Source organism: Girardinichthys multiradiatus, chromosome 14 (genome assembly GCF_021462225.1).
Source record: "Girardinichthys multiradiatus isolate DD_20200921_A chromosome 14, DD_fGirMul_XY1, whole genome shotgun sequence".
NCBI classification, from domain to species: Eukaryota; Metazoa; Chordata; class Actinopteri; order Cyprinodontiformes; family Goodeidae; genus Girardinichthys; species Girardinichthys multiradiatus.
Window position 1 is genome coordinate 5,826,628 of NC_061807.1, and position 19,471 is coordinate 5,846,098.

A 19,471-nucleotide genomic window follows, 5' to 3' on the forward strand; every position below is an offset into this window, starting at 1 on the left:
CTGCTCAAATACTGTGGAAGAGTGCTGCAGTGATACTTGGACACAACAATTGAACAATTAATGAAAATAAACCAGTTCTCTCTCCACCCAGCAGCACAGGAGAACCTTTTATTTGCATTCAGTGAACAAAAATGTCTTCATCAAAAATCCTTAAATTCCCTACCTTCACTTCTTCCAGGGCGTTTTTACTGAGATTTATAACATTGGCGTGAAACCCTGGACCAATCCAGTGTAACATTCTGACTTTATCAAATCCTCTGGCAACATCACAGTGGACTCTTAGCAGAGATTTCAGGAATAATGTGAATAACACCACCTTCTAGATATTAAATCAAGCCTTCATGATGTTTTATATTAACAATCCCACTAATCTTTCCACTCCCTCCATGTCCGAGTTGGTTTTGGACCAAACAAAGCTGTCACTTTGAACATGATCTCTTATGCAGGGTGTCCGCTACATGTAAGTGATCGTGGCGCACCGCCATGGCAAAATAAAAGCTGCCACACCTTCACAATAAAGTTTTTATGTATATACAGTGGATATAAAAAGTCTACACACCCTGTTCATATGCCAGATTTTCATCATATTAACAAATGACATCCAGATAAATAATTTCACAACTTTTTCCACTTTAATGTGACCTATAACCTCTACTATGCAATTAAAAAAACAAACTGAAACCCTTTAAAGAGGACAAATATAAAGTAAAAAACTTTCAATAACCTGGTTTCATAAATATGTACACCCTCAAACTAATTTAAGGAGTCTTAAGATACTTGAGGTTCTCAGGGCGGATCTCAGGGCGTGAAGTTTTTTAACAACTTTTGTGACTTCAGCCTGGGTGATGAAAGAGTCTAACCCCAAGTCTTCAGTCTCTGCTTCCACCAGGGAAGGCATGACGACTGGATTGAGGAGATCCTCAAATTACTAATAATTGTTTTTATGATCTCAGATCTACTAAAGTGAAACTTTACTGGAGGTTCTGGTGAAGGTTCTGCCCCCGGATCTGCAGTTGGACCCTCCTGTCTGTGTTGACTGCTGTGTGATCTCTGGATGACCTCTCTTTGTGGATCAGGGTCAGAGGTCAGCGAGTGTCGGTGTTTGGTCAGGTGGGCTCATTGTGCCCTCTGCTGGAGGTGTCAGGAAGTATCTTCTTCTTCTTCTCTCTGATGGAGGATGAAGAGACTGTTCCTGTCCTGGTGAAGGTAGGAGATCCAGAACTCACTGTTGGGTCATTAGTGTCAACATATGTTGGAGTCCAGAACTGCTCAGAACCATCGGTACCAGTTACAGATCTGTGTTCTGACAGCAGAACCAAACACAGCACGGTCACAATGATCTGTTCACCAACATCGCAGCTGATCAGTGTCCAGTCTGCTGACCTTTGACCTTCTGAAGGTGGACACATGTTTCTTCTCCTCTGATTGGCTGCCATCTGAGATGTTAGAAATATTCAGTCAGCTTTTCAGCGCTGATGACAAACAGAAAACGTTTTATAAATGTGATGTAAGCCTGAATATTTGTGTGTGTGTGTGTGTGTGTGTGTGTGTGTGTGTGTGTGTGTGTGTGTGTGTGTGTGTGTTTGCAGGACAGCAGGCTGTGGTGGTCTCAGTGTGTGTGTGTTGGCCACAGAGTGTGTGTTACAGCTCTCAGAGTGTGTGTGCTCAGAGGATGGAGAGGAAACAACGTGCTGTGTGTTACTGACCGTTCTCAGATACACACTGGATACACACACACACTGACAGGACACACACACAGCAACACACACACTGACAGGACACACACACCACATGCACAACATCACACACTGACAGGACACACTCCTGCTGACCACACCCACTCTGACCACCACCTGCTGATAAACCATGAAGAGGCGGAGCCTGAGGAGGCGGAGCCTGACGAGGATCCTTTCCAATCAGCAGTGAGGATGAAACAGTCCAGAGTCATCAGTTACCAGGTAGGAGGCCTCTGATTGGCTGGCTGTCACCTGGTAGAAGGCGTCTTATTGGCTGGTTGTGGAAGTAAACCTGTAAGGTGATATCTGTGTTCGTCTCTATTGGTCCAGCTGTATGTTTCCACTGTGGGGAACCAACTGGGCCGTTAGTGGAGAAAACTAATACTGGAAACAAGCCAGTGGTCCTCAGAGGGACTCAGATCTTCTACAGACTGTAGAAAAAGAAAGTCTGTTCGACCCAAAGGAACATAAACCTGCCTGGACCCGCCTCCTTTCTAATAAACTAATGTGTTAATGGTTCTGATCAGACCTGAGCGATCGGATCATCAGTTACCTGCTTTACGTGTAGATTAACAGGAGGTCCTGGTACAGAGTGGGCTGATTAATCAGCAGGTCCACTAATGGTTCTGAAGCATCACAGATAAATCACCTGGACCCAGTTATCGTTCAGACATGGACTTATCTGAGACACATTTTAGTTCTGACTAAAAGCTGAACTGAGACCAGAACCTGAAAACAGTCTGAGGAAGTTCTCCAAGTCCAACAGACAGATGTCGACCCATAAAGCAGTTCTGCAGTAAAACTTTATTAGTTCAGACAGAATTCAGACGACCTCAGCTGACCCATAAAATCCCGACTGGTTCCAGAACCTGTTTCTAATGAGAACGGTTCTGGCAGTAAAACCTTGAGTTGGTCAATCAGAGGAGTTCAGGTAGATATTTGAAATTAGCTGACACCTGGGATCTTTGGTTCTACAGAGTGGTTCTGGTGGTGCTGCAGGGAGGTTCATCATGTGTCTCAGGACGGGTTGGACCCAGATGTCCTCTGATGGTGGTCTGAGGACAACTGTCCTCAATGTGTTTTCACCAAACACAGTCAGATCACGCAGGACATGGTCCCAGCAGTGAACAGAACCAGTGATCCACTGTCCTAGAGCGTTGTGACTACTTTATCTGAACAGAATCTGTGTAGAACTTGCTGACATGAGCCAACTGGGTTTAGTTTATCTTGTCCAGACGATGAAAGCAGAACCTTGTTTCCACTGATTGGCTGAAGGTGATTAAAATGTCAACATGAGGAAGAATCTTTAACCAGAACCACCAATTGGTTCTGGTTAAACTGGGATTAAACACTGGGAGCAGGAGGAGAGGAACACCAGAGTCCAGACAGGAAGTCAGACAGAAGTTCCTCCTCAGGAGGTTCTGTTGGTTTGATTAAATGTGAGTCACATTAACAGGATAAACACCAATAATCTGGTACGTGGTCCACAGCAGGTCCAATCAGAACCACAGTACCAACACTCTGACTGGGTGTTCTATAAACCCTGTTAATAATCCACAGATCCATATTATCCCAGTGACGGTTCTGAACCCAGCAGCCCAGTCCAGATCAAGCTGTTCTACAGTAAATCCTGGTCCTGCAGTGGAAACACACCTTTAGTGTTTACCTGTGAGCTAAGCTCCGCCCCTCTACTCTGATAGGGCACAGTGACAAAGGTGGTCAGCGAGGGGGTGGGACTATATGTGATGGACAGGAAGGTGGGTCTGTGTTTGGCCTATCAGCCGTCAGAGAGGAGGAGGCTGAGGGCAGGAGACCAGGTGGAGGTGAGTACCTGCTGCTGAGCTCTAATTGGTTCCTGAACTGAGATCTGATTGGTTCCTGATGATCTGTGTTTGATCCTGCAGCTGCGCCAGGTCCACTTCCTGTACCGGCCCTGTCCTGACCTCCCTCCCAGCATGCTTTGCTGCTGTCTTCGCTCCTCCCTCAGGGTGACGGCGTTCAGCAGGGTGGGCGGAGCTACTGCACACCCCAGCTGTCCAGCAGACGGAGTGTTGCCACGGTTACTGCTGCAGAACAATAGAGGAGTGGACCAGTACCTGTGGACCTGTCACCTGACCTCCCAGCTGACACACAGGTGGTGGTTCTGATCCAAACGTTCCTTACCCAGTCTTTATTCATTCCAGATCTATTAAAGCAGATCGTATCAGCGGTTCTCCAAGGTTCTTGAAGATCCTTCTTTGTTTTTTGGAGTGGTTTTTTGATCCAGTACCATTTCCCAGCTGCAATTCAATCAGCTTAAAGTTCTGTTCGGGTTCTTCAGGGACTCTCTTAGACCATCTCAGACGAAGGCTTCAGTCCAGTGAAAGGGTGGAGAAAGAAAGGTTTAGAGAAATGGATCCAAACAAAAAGGTTCTGTTTCCTGTTTTCTTTCTGGGAGGTAAAGGTTCTGATTGTCTGTAAACACAGTGATAAAGAACCAGAAAGAACTTCAGTTATCCTGAACTATCTCTGTAGTTATGCTGCTATAGGCTTAGGCTGCTGGAGGACATAATGACCACTTTCACCCTCTTCGCTACATTCTCATACTACTCTCCAATTTTGCATTATTTGCTGTTATTTCAGCTTCTAACTTTATGTTCTCTCTTTTCTCTACCTAGAAGCTACACCTGGCCTGACTCTGTGTCTACCTGTGATACCTTTCTGGAGAGGGGCATCGTCTGAGCTTCTGCTGGCAACAACTTAATGCTCACCTTCTACAGATGATCCACATAGCCCTGTCTTTCAGTGTTTAACCCTTTCTCTCTCCTAGACATGGCTACTGACTGAGCTTCTACTGTGACTAACTCTATGTTCTCTCTTTCAGACTCTAACCTTGAAAACTGGCTCAGAGTTTATCTGTTCTTTCTTTCTAGATGAAACGTCTAAAGGAGCTACATCCATTAACATTTACTTTTACTTCCCATAGAAAGTACTCCTGGATCAGTGCTTCTTTGTTCTCTTTGTGTCTCTGCTCTGTTCTCTCAAACCCCCAGTCGGTCGTGGCAGATGGCTGCTCACACTGAGCCTGGTTCTGGTTCTGCTGGAGGTTTCTTCCTGTTAAAAGGGAGTTTTTCCTCTCCACTGTCGCTACATGCATGCTCAGTATGAGGGATTGCTGCAAAGTCAACACCAGTGACTGTCCACTGTCTCTACATGTTCATCCAGGAGGAGTGAATGCTGCAAGTCACTGACTGGATGCAATCTGCTGGGTTTCCTTAGATAGAAAAACTTTTTATCCAATTTGAATAAATGACTGAATCTGACTGTTTCATAGTTAGGATTAAGTGGAATGTATGAACCTGAGTTGAAATCTGGACGATTGTGTTGACTTTGTAAAGAACCTTGAGACGTCATGTGTTGTGAATCGGCCTATAGAAATAAAACTGAACCTGCTGATTTAACACGACTGAAACTTCAGACTTTGATACCTCAGGATCTGATGAGTCACGTGACAGAAGTTCTCTGATCAGCTGACTTTTAACTGTCTCCAACATGTCTCTGTCCCCTCCTCACTGTCCCAGTCTGGTCCCTGGTGAGCTACAGCACCACCTTCCTCCTCCTCCTCCTCAGTGTGTGTGTTTGCTGTCCTGGAAGCTGTCAGAGACTCTGTGGACACAGAGAGGACCAGGACCCAGAGACATCTACTCAGAGATGTTGGACCACCCTCACAGCTGTCCTCTGAACCAGGTACATGTCCTCACAGAGCCGTCTCAGTGTCTTCAGCCATCTGTTAACCTCAGCATGATGAAGAATAAAATACTGATTAAAACAGGATGAAGAGAAATTAATTTGCATCCATCATCCTGCTGTCCTGCAGTGGTCCTGGTTGTTTCCATGTCTTCATCAGGAACCAGTAGAATAGACTACCTCTGGACCCTGCATGGTCTCAGTCCGTCTCTGTCTGTCCTCAGTACCAGGTGGACCCCTCAGTCCCTCAGCTCCTCAGTGTCTCAGACCTGCTCCAGTCCCTCAGGTCCTCCTGCTGGTCTTCAGTCTCCCTGAGGTCTCTGCTGCCCCCAGATGGATCCAGTCTGAGCAGGTCTCAGATGAACTCTGCTCTGTCCTGGTCCTGCAGGACATTGTCCTCTAATCCTCAGACAGGAGACAGTCTCAGGTAAACTCTGCAGCACCAGTGAACCAGTTTCAGAACCACCATTCCATCTGAGAGGCCCCGCCCATTGTTCTTAGTGGGCGTGTCTCATGTTGTTGTTGTTCCTGTTAGGCCCCGCCCCCTGCAGTTGGTGGGGGTTCTCCAGCTCCCCTCTGAGAGGTCAGAGTTCAGACAGACTCTGCAGCTAAGAGATGCTACAGCAGCCGTGGGCTGCGTTGTCACGGAAACCACAGAGGAGGAGGATGGAGGTCAGAGGGCGACCTTCAACACTGCCTGGATAGGTAGGGACACCCAAACAAAGCCAGGGGTTATCCCAGAAAGAGGTTCTGTCCAAGAACTCTGAGGAGAAACGTTTAGAACCAGAACCGGTGGTATCATTGGGTCCAGTTAACTTGAACATAGTGTTTACCATCCAGTTGAGTTTTAGCAGTTTTCAGCAGTGGTGATCCGTTAATCTGCTAACAGCTAATAGCAGAATTAATTATTCGTTTAGTGGATTAGCCTCTTCGCTAACTTTGGAAAATGTTAGCAGACCAGTTAGCTTCTGCTAAATTAGGTTTCGCCAACTTATGTCCGTTAGTTTGTTCCTTTCTGTCGTGGGCGTGTCTCCAAGAGTCCATTAAGCCCGTTGTAACGGCTACTTCCTCTGCTCATTTTCTTTTTAACCGGGTCAGGGAGCAGCAACAGCGGAACACAGTGAGGTGTGGGCCTACCTTCAGCGTCAGTTCAGCGTTGTCTGAGAACTGCTTTTCCTATCACTGGTCAGAGCAGCGGCAGGCGGGTCCGTATTTCTGGTGTAACGATCCAAAGAGCGTCCAGCCAGTTTTCCACCCAAACAAAAAGCAAACTACAGCCTGGCCAAAACCAACGATGCCCTTTGGGTCGATCAGTCCCGATGTGAAGGCTCCACAAACGCCGACTGCAGGAAGTTACGTACTCTCTCACCTTTGTCTGCCTGATCAAGAGGCCGTTTCCTGTCTGATTACCGTCAATAAAACTTAGTGCCGAATAAACGCATCAGACTGGTGAAGGAAAACAAGCCGTAACTCATAGGAGACAAATATAAATCCTGCTGATGAAGAATCAGACGAAACAGAGAGCGATTAGAAGACAGTAGTTAGGTTTAAAATAAATACATGTCAGTACTCGTCAATACCAAGTACTGATCCGAGTACTAAGTAGAAGCTTAGTCATGATGAAGAGTTTGGATCGTATTCTCTATGCTGAGCAGACAGAGACTTTTAATTTGGACCTAGAACAGCTGGGATACAACAGAGGGAGCTTTTCTCTTTGTCAGTGAAGCTTCTCTTAGGAGCTGCAGGTCGCCTTCATCGTTTATACCATGGTCTTCTTCATTGTCTTTGTTTAGACGTCTCAGAACCACGGAAACAGCAGGGATGACGTCTGACGCCGATGCATCACAGCAGCTTACTGTTACCGTTAGCTCTCCACACGCAACCAGGACCAATTATTTTTATCTGGAAGCTCTGGTTCTGATCCGTTTGCTCCAAGGGCTTCTTCTGCTCAATGAGAGACAGTAACCTGCAAATGTGCTAATCCAGCCGGTCCGGACATCTTTTTCAAGTTCTTCAGAGTTTACTGTAAAGTCGTTTTTTTTCTGTTTCCCGCCGCCATTAGAAGATAATTGATTGGACGTCGTGTCGACGGCGTTTTAAAATGTTTTTAGATAAATTACTTGTTGGAAGAGTTGATTTTGTTCCTCCTCTTGACAACTTAGGTCAAGTCTTACTTTGTCACCTTCATTCACTGGGTTATACCTCCACACCGCTGACATAGCTAGCTGCTCCTCTACTCTCCAGATGATTAGAGTCAAGCTGCCTCACATCTTCTTTTTTGTTCTTCTGGTGTTTTTTTTTTGAGGGTTGGGAATAACTGGTGCATTACTGCCACCACCTGGTGGTTCACCATTCAGCTGCAGCGCAGGAGGAAATCATCAAGCATATCTGCCAATCTGTAGCTTTCATAAACCCAGAGCCATTCTGGTGATGATCTGAAGTTCAGGAGGACTTTAAGCTAAAATTCTCCTGCTGATCTCCACTCCTGGATCCAGAACTGCTTTCTTTAACAAACATGTCGTCTCTCTGTTGATCCAACATCTGGTTCTGACAACCTCTAGTTGATCTGTTTACATTTCTAACTGGGTCACCATGATGCCTCACCTGATCAGCATGGGTGGGGGAGGGGGGTGATGTAAGAATCCGGCGATATACTCAGTCTGTTACCATGGAGATATCCTAAGTCTGTTACCATAGTGATATCCTCAGTCTGGTACCATGGCGATATCCTCCGTCTGTAACCATTGCGATATCCTCCGTCTGTAACCATGGTGATATCCTCAGTCTGTAACCATGGTGATATCCTCTGTCTGTAACCATGGTGATATACTCCTTGTATAGCAGGAAACCCAGAGTTTCTGGCCTAACAAACTCAGAGCTTTTATATAACCTGCTTTCTGGGACACCAGAACCTTCACCATGAAGGTCCGAACCTGAACCTGGGTCCTCACAGACACAGAATCTCCCAGCAGCCTCAGCAGTGTGTGTGTTTCAGGGTGCCTGGTGTGTGTGCGTCGGTTCACCATGGTAACCGAGAGGTTCCTCCAATCAGAGTTCCCCTCCTACCAACATCTGGACCAGGACCGCTTCATCACCCACAGATCCTGCAGGTACTCACCACACAGGAACCACCTGGTTGGTTCTGATCAGTTAGTTTGTCTGTAACGGAACCAGCAGTAGAACCGAGCTCAGCAGAAAGTCTTTGTTTCTGTCAGCGAGTACTGAGCATGCTCAGAGTGCAGCTGAAACTGCAGGGGAATCTAACTGCCAACCTCAGTGTACCTATGATCCACAATGAGACTGACCCGACTCAGAGCTTCAGAGTTTTTCCTGCTATCATGGACTGACTGACCCACTGGACTTCATGTTCAGAAGTGCTCTACATCACACTGGTTTCCCTGGTTTTACTCCATCATGCTAACACTGTATCATCACTGAGACACACCATGATCCTGTTCTGGTACTGTAGACTAGAAATGACCCGGTTCTGCTCTGTTTCATTCTGAGTTAATCTTCCTCATATGGTGGTCCGTATGTTTCGGTCTGTGAGAGCTAGAAGGAAGCTTAATAAAGGTTCATTCTGGTTCTGATCTACCAGCAGCACCGATACACATATGTAGACGGACCACTTCCTCTTTAAAAGGTCCGATTAGAACATTCAGAACCAATCAGTTATGTTCAATGTAATAAACACTGTTGACTACCAACTATCCTTCTATATAGAGGACAGATGTTTACCATGAAGCTCTCAGAGTAGGTGGATGGAGGTGTGTTCAGGTGTGAAGCAACAAGACTACTAGCTGAGACCTTTGACCTTTCCTAAATGTCACCATGAGGTCAGATCTTCTACAGAAATCAACTACAATATGGTTCTGGTACCTGCTGGTGTTTCAAGACACGTGATGCAGAGACAAATGGATCTAAACAAAGGATGGAAGATCTCAACTTCTCACCTCATCCTGGTTCTTCAGAACCCGAGCTTATGGTTGGTGACTGAAGGTCCAGGTTGAACAAGGGTTGATTGTTTAGGATGTAAGATCTCATCTGAGGCACAGTTGGAACCAGTCGTCAAGATAAATCAATCAATTTAATAAATGATGATGAGATGTTTCCTCTGGTGATGCTGTTCTGTCCCCAGTTAGTTGGACCAGTACCAGAATCTGGAGGTTGTATTTCTCCTGGTCCAATCTAACTTCACCCGTAGAGGAAGAACTTCGAGGAACGTTCCTGTTTCATGTCCGTTTGTTGGTGATCTTTGTGAGAAGAGAATCATCTTGTGTCCTCAAAGACTTTATCTCCAGCTGAACTTGTTCTGATAATCAACTGGACCTCTACTCATGGCTGGAGATATCTCACTGCTTCCAGGGTTGGTGCTGATGGTGAAGCTAGACTTTAGTTAGTGAGAGATATCTGAGCAGCTGAAAGCACCTCATCCATGGAGACATCTGGAGCAGCCTTTGAGCTAAAGCTGTGGAGCACCATGCTAATGTAGCATCAGAAGAGAAGAAGCTGAGAACTTTGATTCTTCTTTTTCATCAAGTGAGCTCCATGTGTGTCGTCTTCAGAAAACATTTCAGAATAAATGTCCTATTTTCAGACTTTGATGGACAGGACAACAAATTAGACTCTGCAGGAACCAGATTCATCAGGCCATCGTACCTGCAGCTTCTAACCAGCTTCTAACCCCCATCTAACTAGCCTCTAACCAGCATCTCACCAGTATCTAATCATCTAACGAGCATCTAAAGAACTTTTAACCATCTAACCATTATATAAACAACCTTCAACCAGCTTCTAACCACCATTTAAATGGTGGTTAGAAGCTAACTACTAACTAACCAACTTCTAACTAGCAACTAACCAACGTCTAACCAGTTTCTAACTGGTTTCTAACCAGCTTCCACCATCTAAGAACATTTATATCCTGCAGAAAGGAGAGGAGGTGGAGCTTCATATTTAAACTTTACCTGTATTTTCTGTCTGACAGAGTTTACCTGCAGTTCTCTCTGGATCACCTCCTCATCCTGAGCCCCTCTGTCACCATGGTAACATCCCTGAGGTTGAAGGGGGAGGAGTCAGGACGTGATGTCACACATAGGAAATGGAGAGTAGAAGAAGAGAGTGGTGTAGGCATAAATAAAAGACCCGATGAAGAGGTCTCATCCTCTGTTGCCATGTCAACAGTCCCTGAGGGCGGGGCCTCCCAGGCGTGTGTCTCCATGGTGATTAAAGTGAAGCATAAGGGAGGCGTGGCCTGGAGAAACACAGGGATATGGACCAATAGAGGGGAGGAGGGACTTCAGCTGGTATTTTCCATCACAGCTCTTCTGATTGGTCCAGTGGTCAGATGGGGGCGGGATCCAATGAATGGACCAATGATGAAGAGGGAGGTGGAGTCAAAGAGGGAAGAGAAGGTAAGAAATAGTTTACCTGTCGTCTACCTGCAGAACTGTACCGCTGTGTTCTGCTGAAGAGACGGGCTCATTTACCTGATGTTTACCTTTCCAGGTTCTGCTGGTGTTCTCTGGTGGTTCTGCTTGCTGGTTTCCAGTCCTCCAGTCTGGACATTTCTACAGACTCGTAGCTGCCAACACTCAGGTAGAACACCTGTGATGATGTCACTGATAGACCTCTTAGACTGAGCTGGTTCTGGTGCTTAACTGGTGCTGGAGTTTACCAAGAACCAGTTCTTTGTGGTTCTGAGGATGGGCGATTATTTCTAGACAAAGAAAAGGGAAAAGAGGCAGGTTGTTACGGAGCAGAACGTTTGTCTAGTTCATTGTGAGATGTTCAAAGTGTTCATCAGAGAAACAGCCTGGAGGAAGAAACTGTCTCTGTGGAGGCTGGTTTCAGCAGGCGGTGTCGTATGAAGGTAGATTTGTTTCAGAACATTCTTGTAGTTTAGATGTGAACGTCAGTGAATAACGATTTGAGAAGCTGCACGGCAACAAAATTAACTTTTACAAATTTTACTAAAGTCGCACACATGCAAAAACAATTTGAAGTTGTTTGTAAAATGTTCCCCTGCAGAACATTTTTCCACAAACAGAATGTTTTATGTGATTGTATTTTCTTTAACTTGTGTAAAATTTCCCACTTTAGCTACAAGTCAGTGAACACAACCTCTTGAATCTGCCTCTGCAGCTCCTCCCTTCCAGGTGAACAACTCCTCCCTTCGAGGTGAACAACTCCTCCTAACAAGTCCTCCCTTCCAGGTGTAAAGCTCCTCCCTTCCAGGTGTACAACTCCTCCCTTCGAGGTGAACAACTCCTCCTAACAAGTCCTCCCATCCAGGTGTAAAATTCCTCCCTTCCAGGTGAACAACTCCTCCCTTCCAGGTGTAAAACTCCTCCCTTCCAGGTGTACAACTCCTCCTAACAAGTCAACAAGACAACCCGACTCCTAATGAGTCAGGTTGTCAGGGCAACAGAGTCAACCAATCATAGTGAGAGGTCCGGTTTTCCCTCGGTTTTTCTTCTCTGCGGTCGTAATTCACAGACGTTCACGTCCAAAATACAAGCTTAGACATTTTGAAACAAATTTACCTTCATACTGTAGCGCCACCTGAAGGTAAGAGTCTAAAAGTCTGCAGGGTGGGTGGAGTCTCTGAAAGTCCACCATCATCTCCACAGTCTTGAGTAGGTTAAGTTCCAGGTGGTTCTGACCACACCAGTGGACCAGCCGGGCCACCTCCTGTCTGTATGCAGACTCATCCTTGTTCTGGATCAGTCCAATAACGGTGGTGTCATCTGCAAACTTCAGGAGTTTCACAGACGGGTCCACTGAGGTCCAGTCATTAGAGGGAGAAGAGGCGGAGCCATGGGGAACAGCAACCAATCATGTGACAATCGATGAATGAGACGTTTATAATGACGTGGATCCAATTTGGCTGTTGGAGGTAGAAAAGGGTCTTTTACAGAACCAGTGAACTGGCTCTAGCAGTAGCTCTGGTTGGGTTGAGGAGAAGAACGATGGATCAAAACGACTCCAGAACTTACCTGTAGCCACCTTGTCCAGGTCCAGTCTCCTTCCCTGAGACCAGAAGTGTCCTCTGATGGTGTTTAGTCTCTGCTGCAGCTGATTGGTCCATTTCTCCAACAGGATCCTAGCGTTCTGATTGGCTGCAGAGTTAGTGGGCAGAGGGGGGTGGAGCTCCACACTGACTCCACCCTTCAGGTCAGACCTGATTGGAGGTTCTACACTCTGACACGCCCCCTACTGCTGCACACCTGCATTCAGGTAACATGTTAGAACAGAACCAGACTGGTTCTGATCAGTAAGCTTGATTTGACTGATGTGTGTCTCTGCCTCCTCAGACTCCTCCCCCATCAGTCCTGTCTGTGTCTCAGGTGTTGGACTGCAGGTATTCAGGACTCAGCGTTGCCCCCTGTGGCCATCAGATGAACTGCAGCTGATTAATCTCTGGTTAATGTGTTTAAGGTCAGAGGTCGTGACCTTCCAGGGCCTGATCTCTGAGAGACTCAGCTTGATGGACAGGAAGGGACAGACTGGACACACACACTCAGGTAGACACATTCACACACACACCTGTCCAGGTAAAACACAGGCAGAGCTGTAAACGGCATCCACAGCTAACCTCGTGTGTTTGTTCAGGTGTTCGTCTGACTGTGTGTGACCAAAGTGGACGGAGTCTCTGTGTTTACCTGGACCTAAGCCACGCCCCCTACACACCTGGTCTGTTGCCAGGTAACAGGCTGCTGCTGTCAGGGTTCCTCAGGAAGCTGTCCAGGTAGATGACATGTTTCCTGGTCTCTGTTTAGCTGGACCTCACCTGTAACTTTACATCCTTATAACTCACCTGCCTGTAAGCCAGGTGACATTTATGGTGACATCACCATAAATAGCAGTTCACAACAAATGTCTCGATGCTGTTTATAGAAACATTATTTACAGAAATATAAATTTAATCTCCTGCGATGGACTGGCGACCTGTCCAGGGTGAACCCGTCTCTCGCCCATAGACTGCTGGAGATAGACACCAGCTTCTCACTGACCCACTATGGAAGAAGCTGTAGAAAATGACTGACTAAATTGAATCCAATCATGATCAGTTCTATATATACTAATTAGATCCTAATTATCATCATACCTGCTTTTATTATAAAGGAGTTTAAAACAAACCACCGTTCATAAACTGCTGGACATGCAGCAACGACATGAAGATGTTAGTTCAACTTGTGAAGAATAGATTCAACCTCTCAAAGGTCTTCAGTAGGTTTTTAAAGTCAGAAAGAGACAAAGTCTGACCTGCAGGTCCTCCTCTAGCGTAGGAGCAGATACAGTGAAGACATGATCACCTGTAGGTTGAGGCTAGAAGCTGCTGGTCAGAGAACCTGAAGGAGAAGGTGGGTCTATACGGCTATATCAACTTTTCAATAACTTTAAAGGATCCAAACATTTAGACGTGGACTTATTGTCTTTATTGTCCTGCAGATCTGCCTCACCAAACACACCTAAGGAGAAAGACACATAATATAACCCTGAGTTGAATACTGCACAGGGTTTCCTGTAGCTGCCTGCTATATATATATATATATTATAATATATATATATTATAATATATATATATTATTATATATATATATTATAATATATATATATATTATAATATATATATATTATAATATATATATATTATTATATATATATATTATAATATATATATATATTATAATATATATATATTATAATATATATATATATATATATATATATATATACTGTATATATATATATATATATACTGTATATATATATATATATATATACAATGCCTGCTGGTTAGTAAGAGTTAGGCCTTTTTCCTTTCGTAGCTCCACCAAGAACTCAACAAGCACATCAACACAATCCATTCCTGCCCTACTGTGTTCATCCACGGCCTATGGAGAAATAATGTATTAAGTTTTAAAAATCTCAAAAAGCTAAAACATCCTTAATTTTCAAGGCACATTGATATTTAACTTACAACTTGCTCTGAAGATGTAGTTTCCTCCAGCTATTATTATTATTACTCCAGTAATATCCTCCAGCCTGTAAAGTATATCCTGGCTGTACACCACTGAAAGCCACTTATAGGTAGGCAGTTCCACAGGTTTACGGGGCTCTTCAAAGGTTGGTGGCAACAGGCAACTTTTGCTGATAAAGGCAGCACACTCTTTGGTATAACGCGCCACCCTTTTCATCTACTCCTCACTGTGGTTCTCTTTCAGCTGGCCAATAAGTCGGACTGGTCCATTCCCCAGACCTCGTTCCCGTAAGAGGCGTATCACCCTGATGTCACAGGCATATCTGTAGTAAAAAACATAATAGTAATATATGCATACATTTTATTTTACAAAAAACAAACAAAGCAAAAATCAAATCAAAGAAAAGCAGCAATATACCGGCGGGTAAGAATGACTCTGAACTCAGAGCGATGGACCATGTCCAGCTGCTCAAGAATTTCCCTATTCTAAGACAGGTAGCTCCGGCGGCACTTTGAGCATATCAACGTCTCTGTGACCAGGTTGTAAAAGCGGTCAATATCAAGCACCTGCCGCACCCGCCTGTGAAGACCTCCACTGCTCAGAGGTCTGCTTACAGGCTTTGTCAATACAAAGGAGTCGAACCTTCCACAGCCTGTATGGCATCCACAGCAGTAAGGGATGGGCAAAAAACCTGGCTGATGTTGGGGCTGAGGGGGAAAATACCACAGCTGGAGATGGTCCTGGAGTTCCAGGTTCCCTTTGGCACAAACTCTAAATAAACCCACTGTTGAAACCCACTGGTGATCCTCCTCTGGCATGGTCTTAGGCCACAGAAGTGGGAGTCCAGCAGTGTTCTCAGGCTGGAATGGGTTCTTCAGACAGAGAATAGGCCAAATCAAATGTAGAATAAAATTATGATTCAAACATAGAGACAATATTAAAGAAAAATGTTTAACTGCATTTACTCCTGAACTCTGTTCCTCCACTGGCCGTTGTCGTTTGGGAGCCGGTAATGGAGGCTGTGGTGAAGAGAACCACCTGCTGGCACTGGATCCGCACAAGAATGGGCTGCTGTACCTGTACAAGCACGCGTTGCATTCGTCTGAAAATACAAGGTCAAAAGAACACTTTGATGAAATTGGAATTTCTTAAGATTTAGAATAGTAATAATAATGATAATAATAATAAATACAGGTCCTTTTCAAAATATTAGCATATTGTGATAAAGTTCATTATTTTCCATAATGTAATGATGAAAATTTAACATTCATATATTTTAGATTCATTGCACACTAACTGAAATATTTCAGGTCTTTTATTGTTTTAATACGGATGATTTTGGCATACAGCTCATGAAAACCCAAAATTCCTATCTCACAAAATTAGCATATCATTAAAAGGGTCTCTAAACGAGCTATGAACCTAATCATCTGAATCAACGAGTTAACTCTAAACACTTGCAAAAGATTCCTGGGGCCTTTAAAACTCCCAGCCTGGTTCATCACTCAAAACCCCAATCATGGGTAAGACTGCCGACCTGACTGCTGTCCAGAAGGCCACTATTGACACCCTCAAGCAAGAGGGTAAGACACAGAAAGACATTTCTGAACGAATAGGCTGTTCCCAGAGTGCTGTATCAAGGCACCTCAGTGGGAAGTCTGTGGGAAGGAAAAAGTGTGGCAGAAAACGCTGCACAACGAGAAGAGGTGACCGGACCCTGAGGAAGATTGTGGAGAAGGGCCGATTCCAGACCTTGGGGGACCTGCGGAAGCAGTGGACTGAGTCTGGAGTAGAAACATCCAGAGCCACCGTGCACAGGCGTGTGCAGGAAATGGGCTACAGGTGCCGCATTCCCCAGGTCAAGCCACTTTTGAACCAGAAACAGCGGCAGAAGTGCCTGACCTGGGCTACAGAGAAGCAGCACTGGACTGTTGCTCAGTGGTCCAAAGTACTTTTTTCGGATGAAAGCAAATTCTGCATGTCATTCGGAAATCAAGGTGCCAGAGTCTGGAGGAAGACTGGGGAGAAGGAAATGCCAAAATGCCAGAAGTCCAGTGTCAAGTACCCACAGTCAGTGATGGTCTGGGGTGCCGTGTCAGCTGCTGGTGTTGGTCCACTGTGTTTTATCAAGGGCAGGGTCAATGCAGCTAGCTATCAGGAGATTTTGGAGCACTTCATGCTTCCATCTGCTGAAAAGCTTTATGGAGATGAAGATTTCATTTTTCAGCACGACCTGGCACCTGCTCACAGTGCCAAAACCACTGGTAAATGGTTTACTGACCATGGTATCACTGTGCTCAATTGGCCTGCCAACTCTCCTGACCTGAACCCCATAGAGAATCTGTGGGATATTGTGAAGAGAACGTTGAGAGACTCAAGACCCAACACTCTGGATGAGCTAAAGGCCGCTATCGAAGCATCCTGGGCCTCCATAAGACCTCAGCAGTGCCACAGGCTGATTGCCTCCATGCCACGCCGCATTGAAGCAGTCATTTCTGCCAAAGGATTCCCGACCAAGTATTGAGTGCATAACTGTACATGATTATTTGAAGGTTGATGTTTTTTGTATTAAAAACACTTTTCTTTTATTGGTCGGATGAAATATGCTAATTTTGTGAGATAGGAATTTTGGGTTTTCATGAGCTGTATGCCAAAATCATCCGTATTAAGACAATAAAAGACCTGAAATATTTCAGTTAGTGTGCAATGAATCTAAAATATATGAATGTTAAATTTTCATCATGACATTATGGAAAATAATGAACTTTATCACAATATGCTAATATTTTGAGAAGCACCTGTATATTTCAGTACTCACATGAGTTTTTCGTGCAACATTTATATTTGGCTTTGCATTCTCCACATGCCTGCAACCAAATCTGGACCTTTCAAACTTTAGAAAGGTATAAATGACAATTGTGACTCAAAACAGACTTTAAAACAGGAGCAATTATATTTACTGAAGAAAGGGTGAGTTTCGGCCTTTTTGCCAGAGTTCCAGGTGTGCTGTAACCTGTGAGGTATTTGACTGGAGTAGCAGTCTGGAGCTGAAATATGACACAAATACAGGTTATTGCCATTATGAATTCTCATTCACATAAAGCAATAACATTCACCTACCATTATGGAACTGTTAGTTGATTGAGCTGCACTGCTTGTAGGTCTAGATGAGGCTGTAGGCACCTGTTGCAGAACATATATTTAGAACAATGTATATAAACAGGAGCATTCCTGAAACTCTTGAGAAAGAGAGAGATAATAGCCAAAATCATCAGTGATTTAAAGGAAGCAGAATACTACTGCTCAATACTATGTTAATACTATAACTAAGGAAAGCAGGGAACTGTACCGTGCTTTTCACATGACACAAGTCATCCCAAAGTGCTTCACCAGGGTGAGGGGATTTTATTCATTCACTCAGTGGTGGTTGTAAGCATGTAGCCACAGTTGTCCTTAGAGGTGGAGTGACAGAAACACGGTTGCATGCGCCAATGGACCCTCCAATCACCAACAACCACTCACACACTTCATTCATAATCAAGAATCAATAAGTACCCATTTCATGCAAATGATGTGACCGATTAAGAGGTTTTTTATTATATTAGTGATGAAGTTAGTTTAAACCTTATGACCTTCTTTTACCTGCTAATCCTTTTCCTCTGCTGTGGAACAGACCTGTTGCCAGAGCAGCTCAGAAATAAACAACAAAAAGTCCAAGGATGCATTATGAGAAAGAAATGCATCTTTACACTGTATGCATAGTGCATCAACTGTAGTTAAAAAAAGGCCCAAATTTGGCTTACCTTAGGAAGATGAAACCCACACAAACACCCTTGTGGCTGGGAGAAAAGTGTCCGCTGGCCTCTCAGCAGTAGTGGGCACTTCTCTATCTGTAAACAGAGCACAAGATGAACTTGACTACGTCTAAATATACAGTCGGTCTTAAAACATCATTTGTTGTTTTATGCTCATACATGCGTGATGTACAATATGTCAACCATTTGTAAATTAGATTAAAAATAAAATGTATTTCTTTGGATTATTTTCTAACATACCTTCTGATACAGAGTGTACCACTTCTGTTGCCTTGGGGCAGGTCGGTTACCTGCATCTGATGGCCAGACACCAGTGGAGGCAAAAGACCTCAGTCTAGAGAACCACTCGTTATCATCCATAGCCTTGTGGCTTTTGGAGTTTTGTTTAGACATTTTCTGTAATGACAGATAAGCAATTTTATTCATATTGCATTATAAACTCATCACAGCAAGTACCCAAAAGGGTGGATTACAAAGACATGTATGCAACACAATATAAAACACCTATTCATACTAACAGCCAGGGTTTGATATCAGCACTGAAATAAAATAAAAATAAACACATATCCTTTTAGATTTTATGGTGTTTCCCTATAAAATAAATCATTTTCTTTTTATTCTTGGATGAACATGGTAGCAACACATGCTAAGTTGTATTTGTTGAGATGGTAAAGCATTACATTTGTTTTAGATTGCATTAATATGAACCTGACAAGATTGTCAACTGGACTGCTTTAGCCAACTACGGACAACTTTAGCGGCAACAAACAGGCTAATTATATCGTATATAATAAAAATAACTGAATATTCAACAATGCATGCAAAAGTCTTACCCAAACCGACGACAGCACGCCAACAATGGGCTCTGGTCATCAAGTTGCCGGTACCGGGTAGGCGGGACATTTAAGATTCTGCTCCCCCAGCGATTGGCCGCCCAAAAGATTGAAGCGTTCCAGTATTTGGCTAACACAAAGATTGACTTCACCCTGCGATTGGCCGTCCAAATATTGACCAGTCTTGGTGATGGGCTATTCAATTATTGACCAGGTCACCTGATTAGCGAGTGAAAGATTGAATCCCAATGGCTCACCATATACAGACCCTCGCTCCTCAGGTATTGCCAAAGCCCGCCACAGTCGCCTTTTTAAAGATTTGGCTTTACTTTAGGAAAATCTCAAGTTAAAAATCGATTGAATAACAGCTCTAA

General features: G+C 44.3%; 1 protein-coding gene and 1 long non-coding RNA gene across 10 annotated transcripts in view; one reads left to right on the forward strand and one right to left on the reverse strand.

The window, feature by feature from the left end:
• Window positions 1–19,471, forward strand: part of ctc1 (CTS telomere maintenance complex component 1) — a 57,122-nt gene that overhangs the window by 24,124 nt on the left and 13,527 nt on the right. For all 8 annotated transcript variants that reach the window (XR_007041286.1, XM_047385338.1, XM_047385339.1 and 5 more), the window contains 14 exons: window positions 1,077–1,206; window positions 1,590–1,958; window positions 3,437–3,559; window positions 3,641–3,870; window positions 5,297–5,462; window positions 5,687–5,889; window positions 5,998–6,167; window positions 8,458–8,572; window positions 10,450–10,876; window positions 10,971–11,060; window positions 12,564–12,701; window positions 12,779–12,825; window positions 12,903–12,988; window positions 13,077–13,212. Coding sequence is in view for 7 of the 8 variants with exons in the window: in XM_047385338.1 (XP_047241294.1) it covers window positions 1,077–1,206; window positions 1,590–1,958; window positions 3,437–3,559; window positions 3,641–3,870; window positions 5,297–5,462; window positions 5,687–5,889; window positions 5,998–6,167; window positions 8,458–8,572; window positions 10,450–10,876; window positions 10,971–11,060; window positions 12,564–12,701; window positions 12,779–12,825; window positions 12,903–12,988; window positions 13,077–13,212 (2,430 nt within the window). In the remaining variant the exon portion in view is untranslated. The remainder of the gene's footprint in view (window positions 1–1,076; window positions 1,207–1,589; window positions 1,959–3,436; window positions 3,560–3,640; window positions 3,871–5,296; window positions 5,463–5,686; window positions 5,890–5,997; window positions 6,168–8,457; window positions 8,573–10,449; window positions 10,877–10,970; window positions 11,061–12,563; window positions 12,702–12,778; window positions 12,826–12,902; window positions 12,989–13,076; window positions 13,213–19,471) is intronic.
• LOC124880293 lies at window positions 17,582–19,112 on the reverse strand. 2 transcript variants are annotated; one of them, XR_007041288.1, is made up of 4 exons: window positions 18,505–18,781; window positions 18,253–18,339; window positions 18,092–18,124; window positions 17,582–17,632 (listed from the first exon to the last, which is right to left on the reverse strand). It is a non-coding gene; the product is annotated as an uncharacterized LOC124880293 (long non-coding RNA). The 2 variants fall into 2 exon arrangements; XR_007041287.1 differs by lacking the exons at window positions 17,582–17,632; window positions 18,092–18,124 and adding an exon at window positions 19,098–19,112 and having other exon boundaries at window positions 18,159–18,339; window positions 18,505–18,660.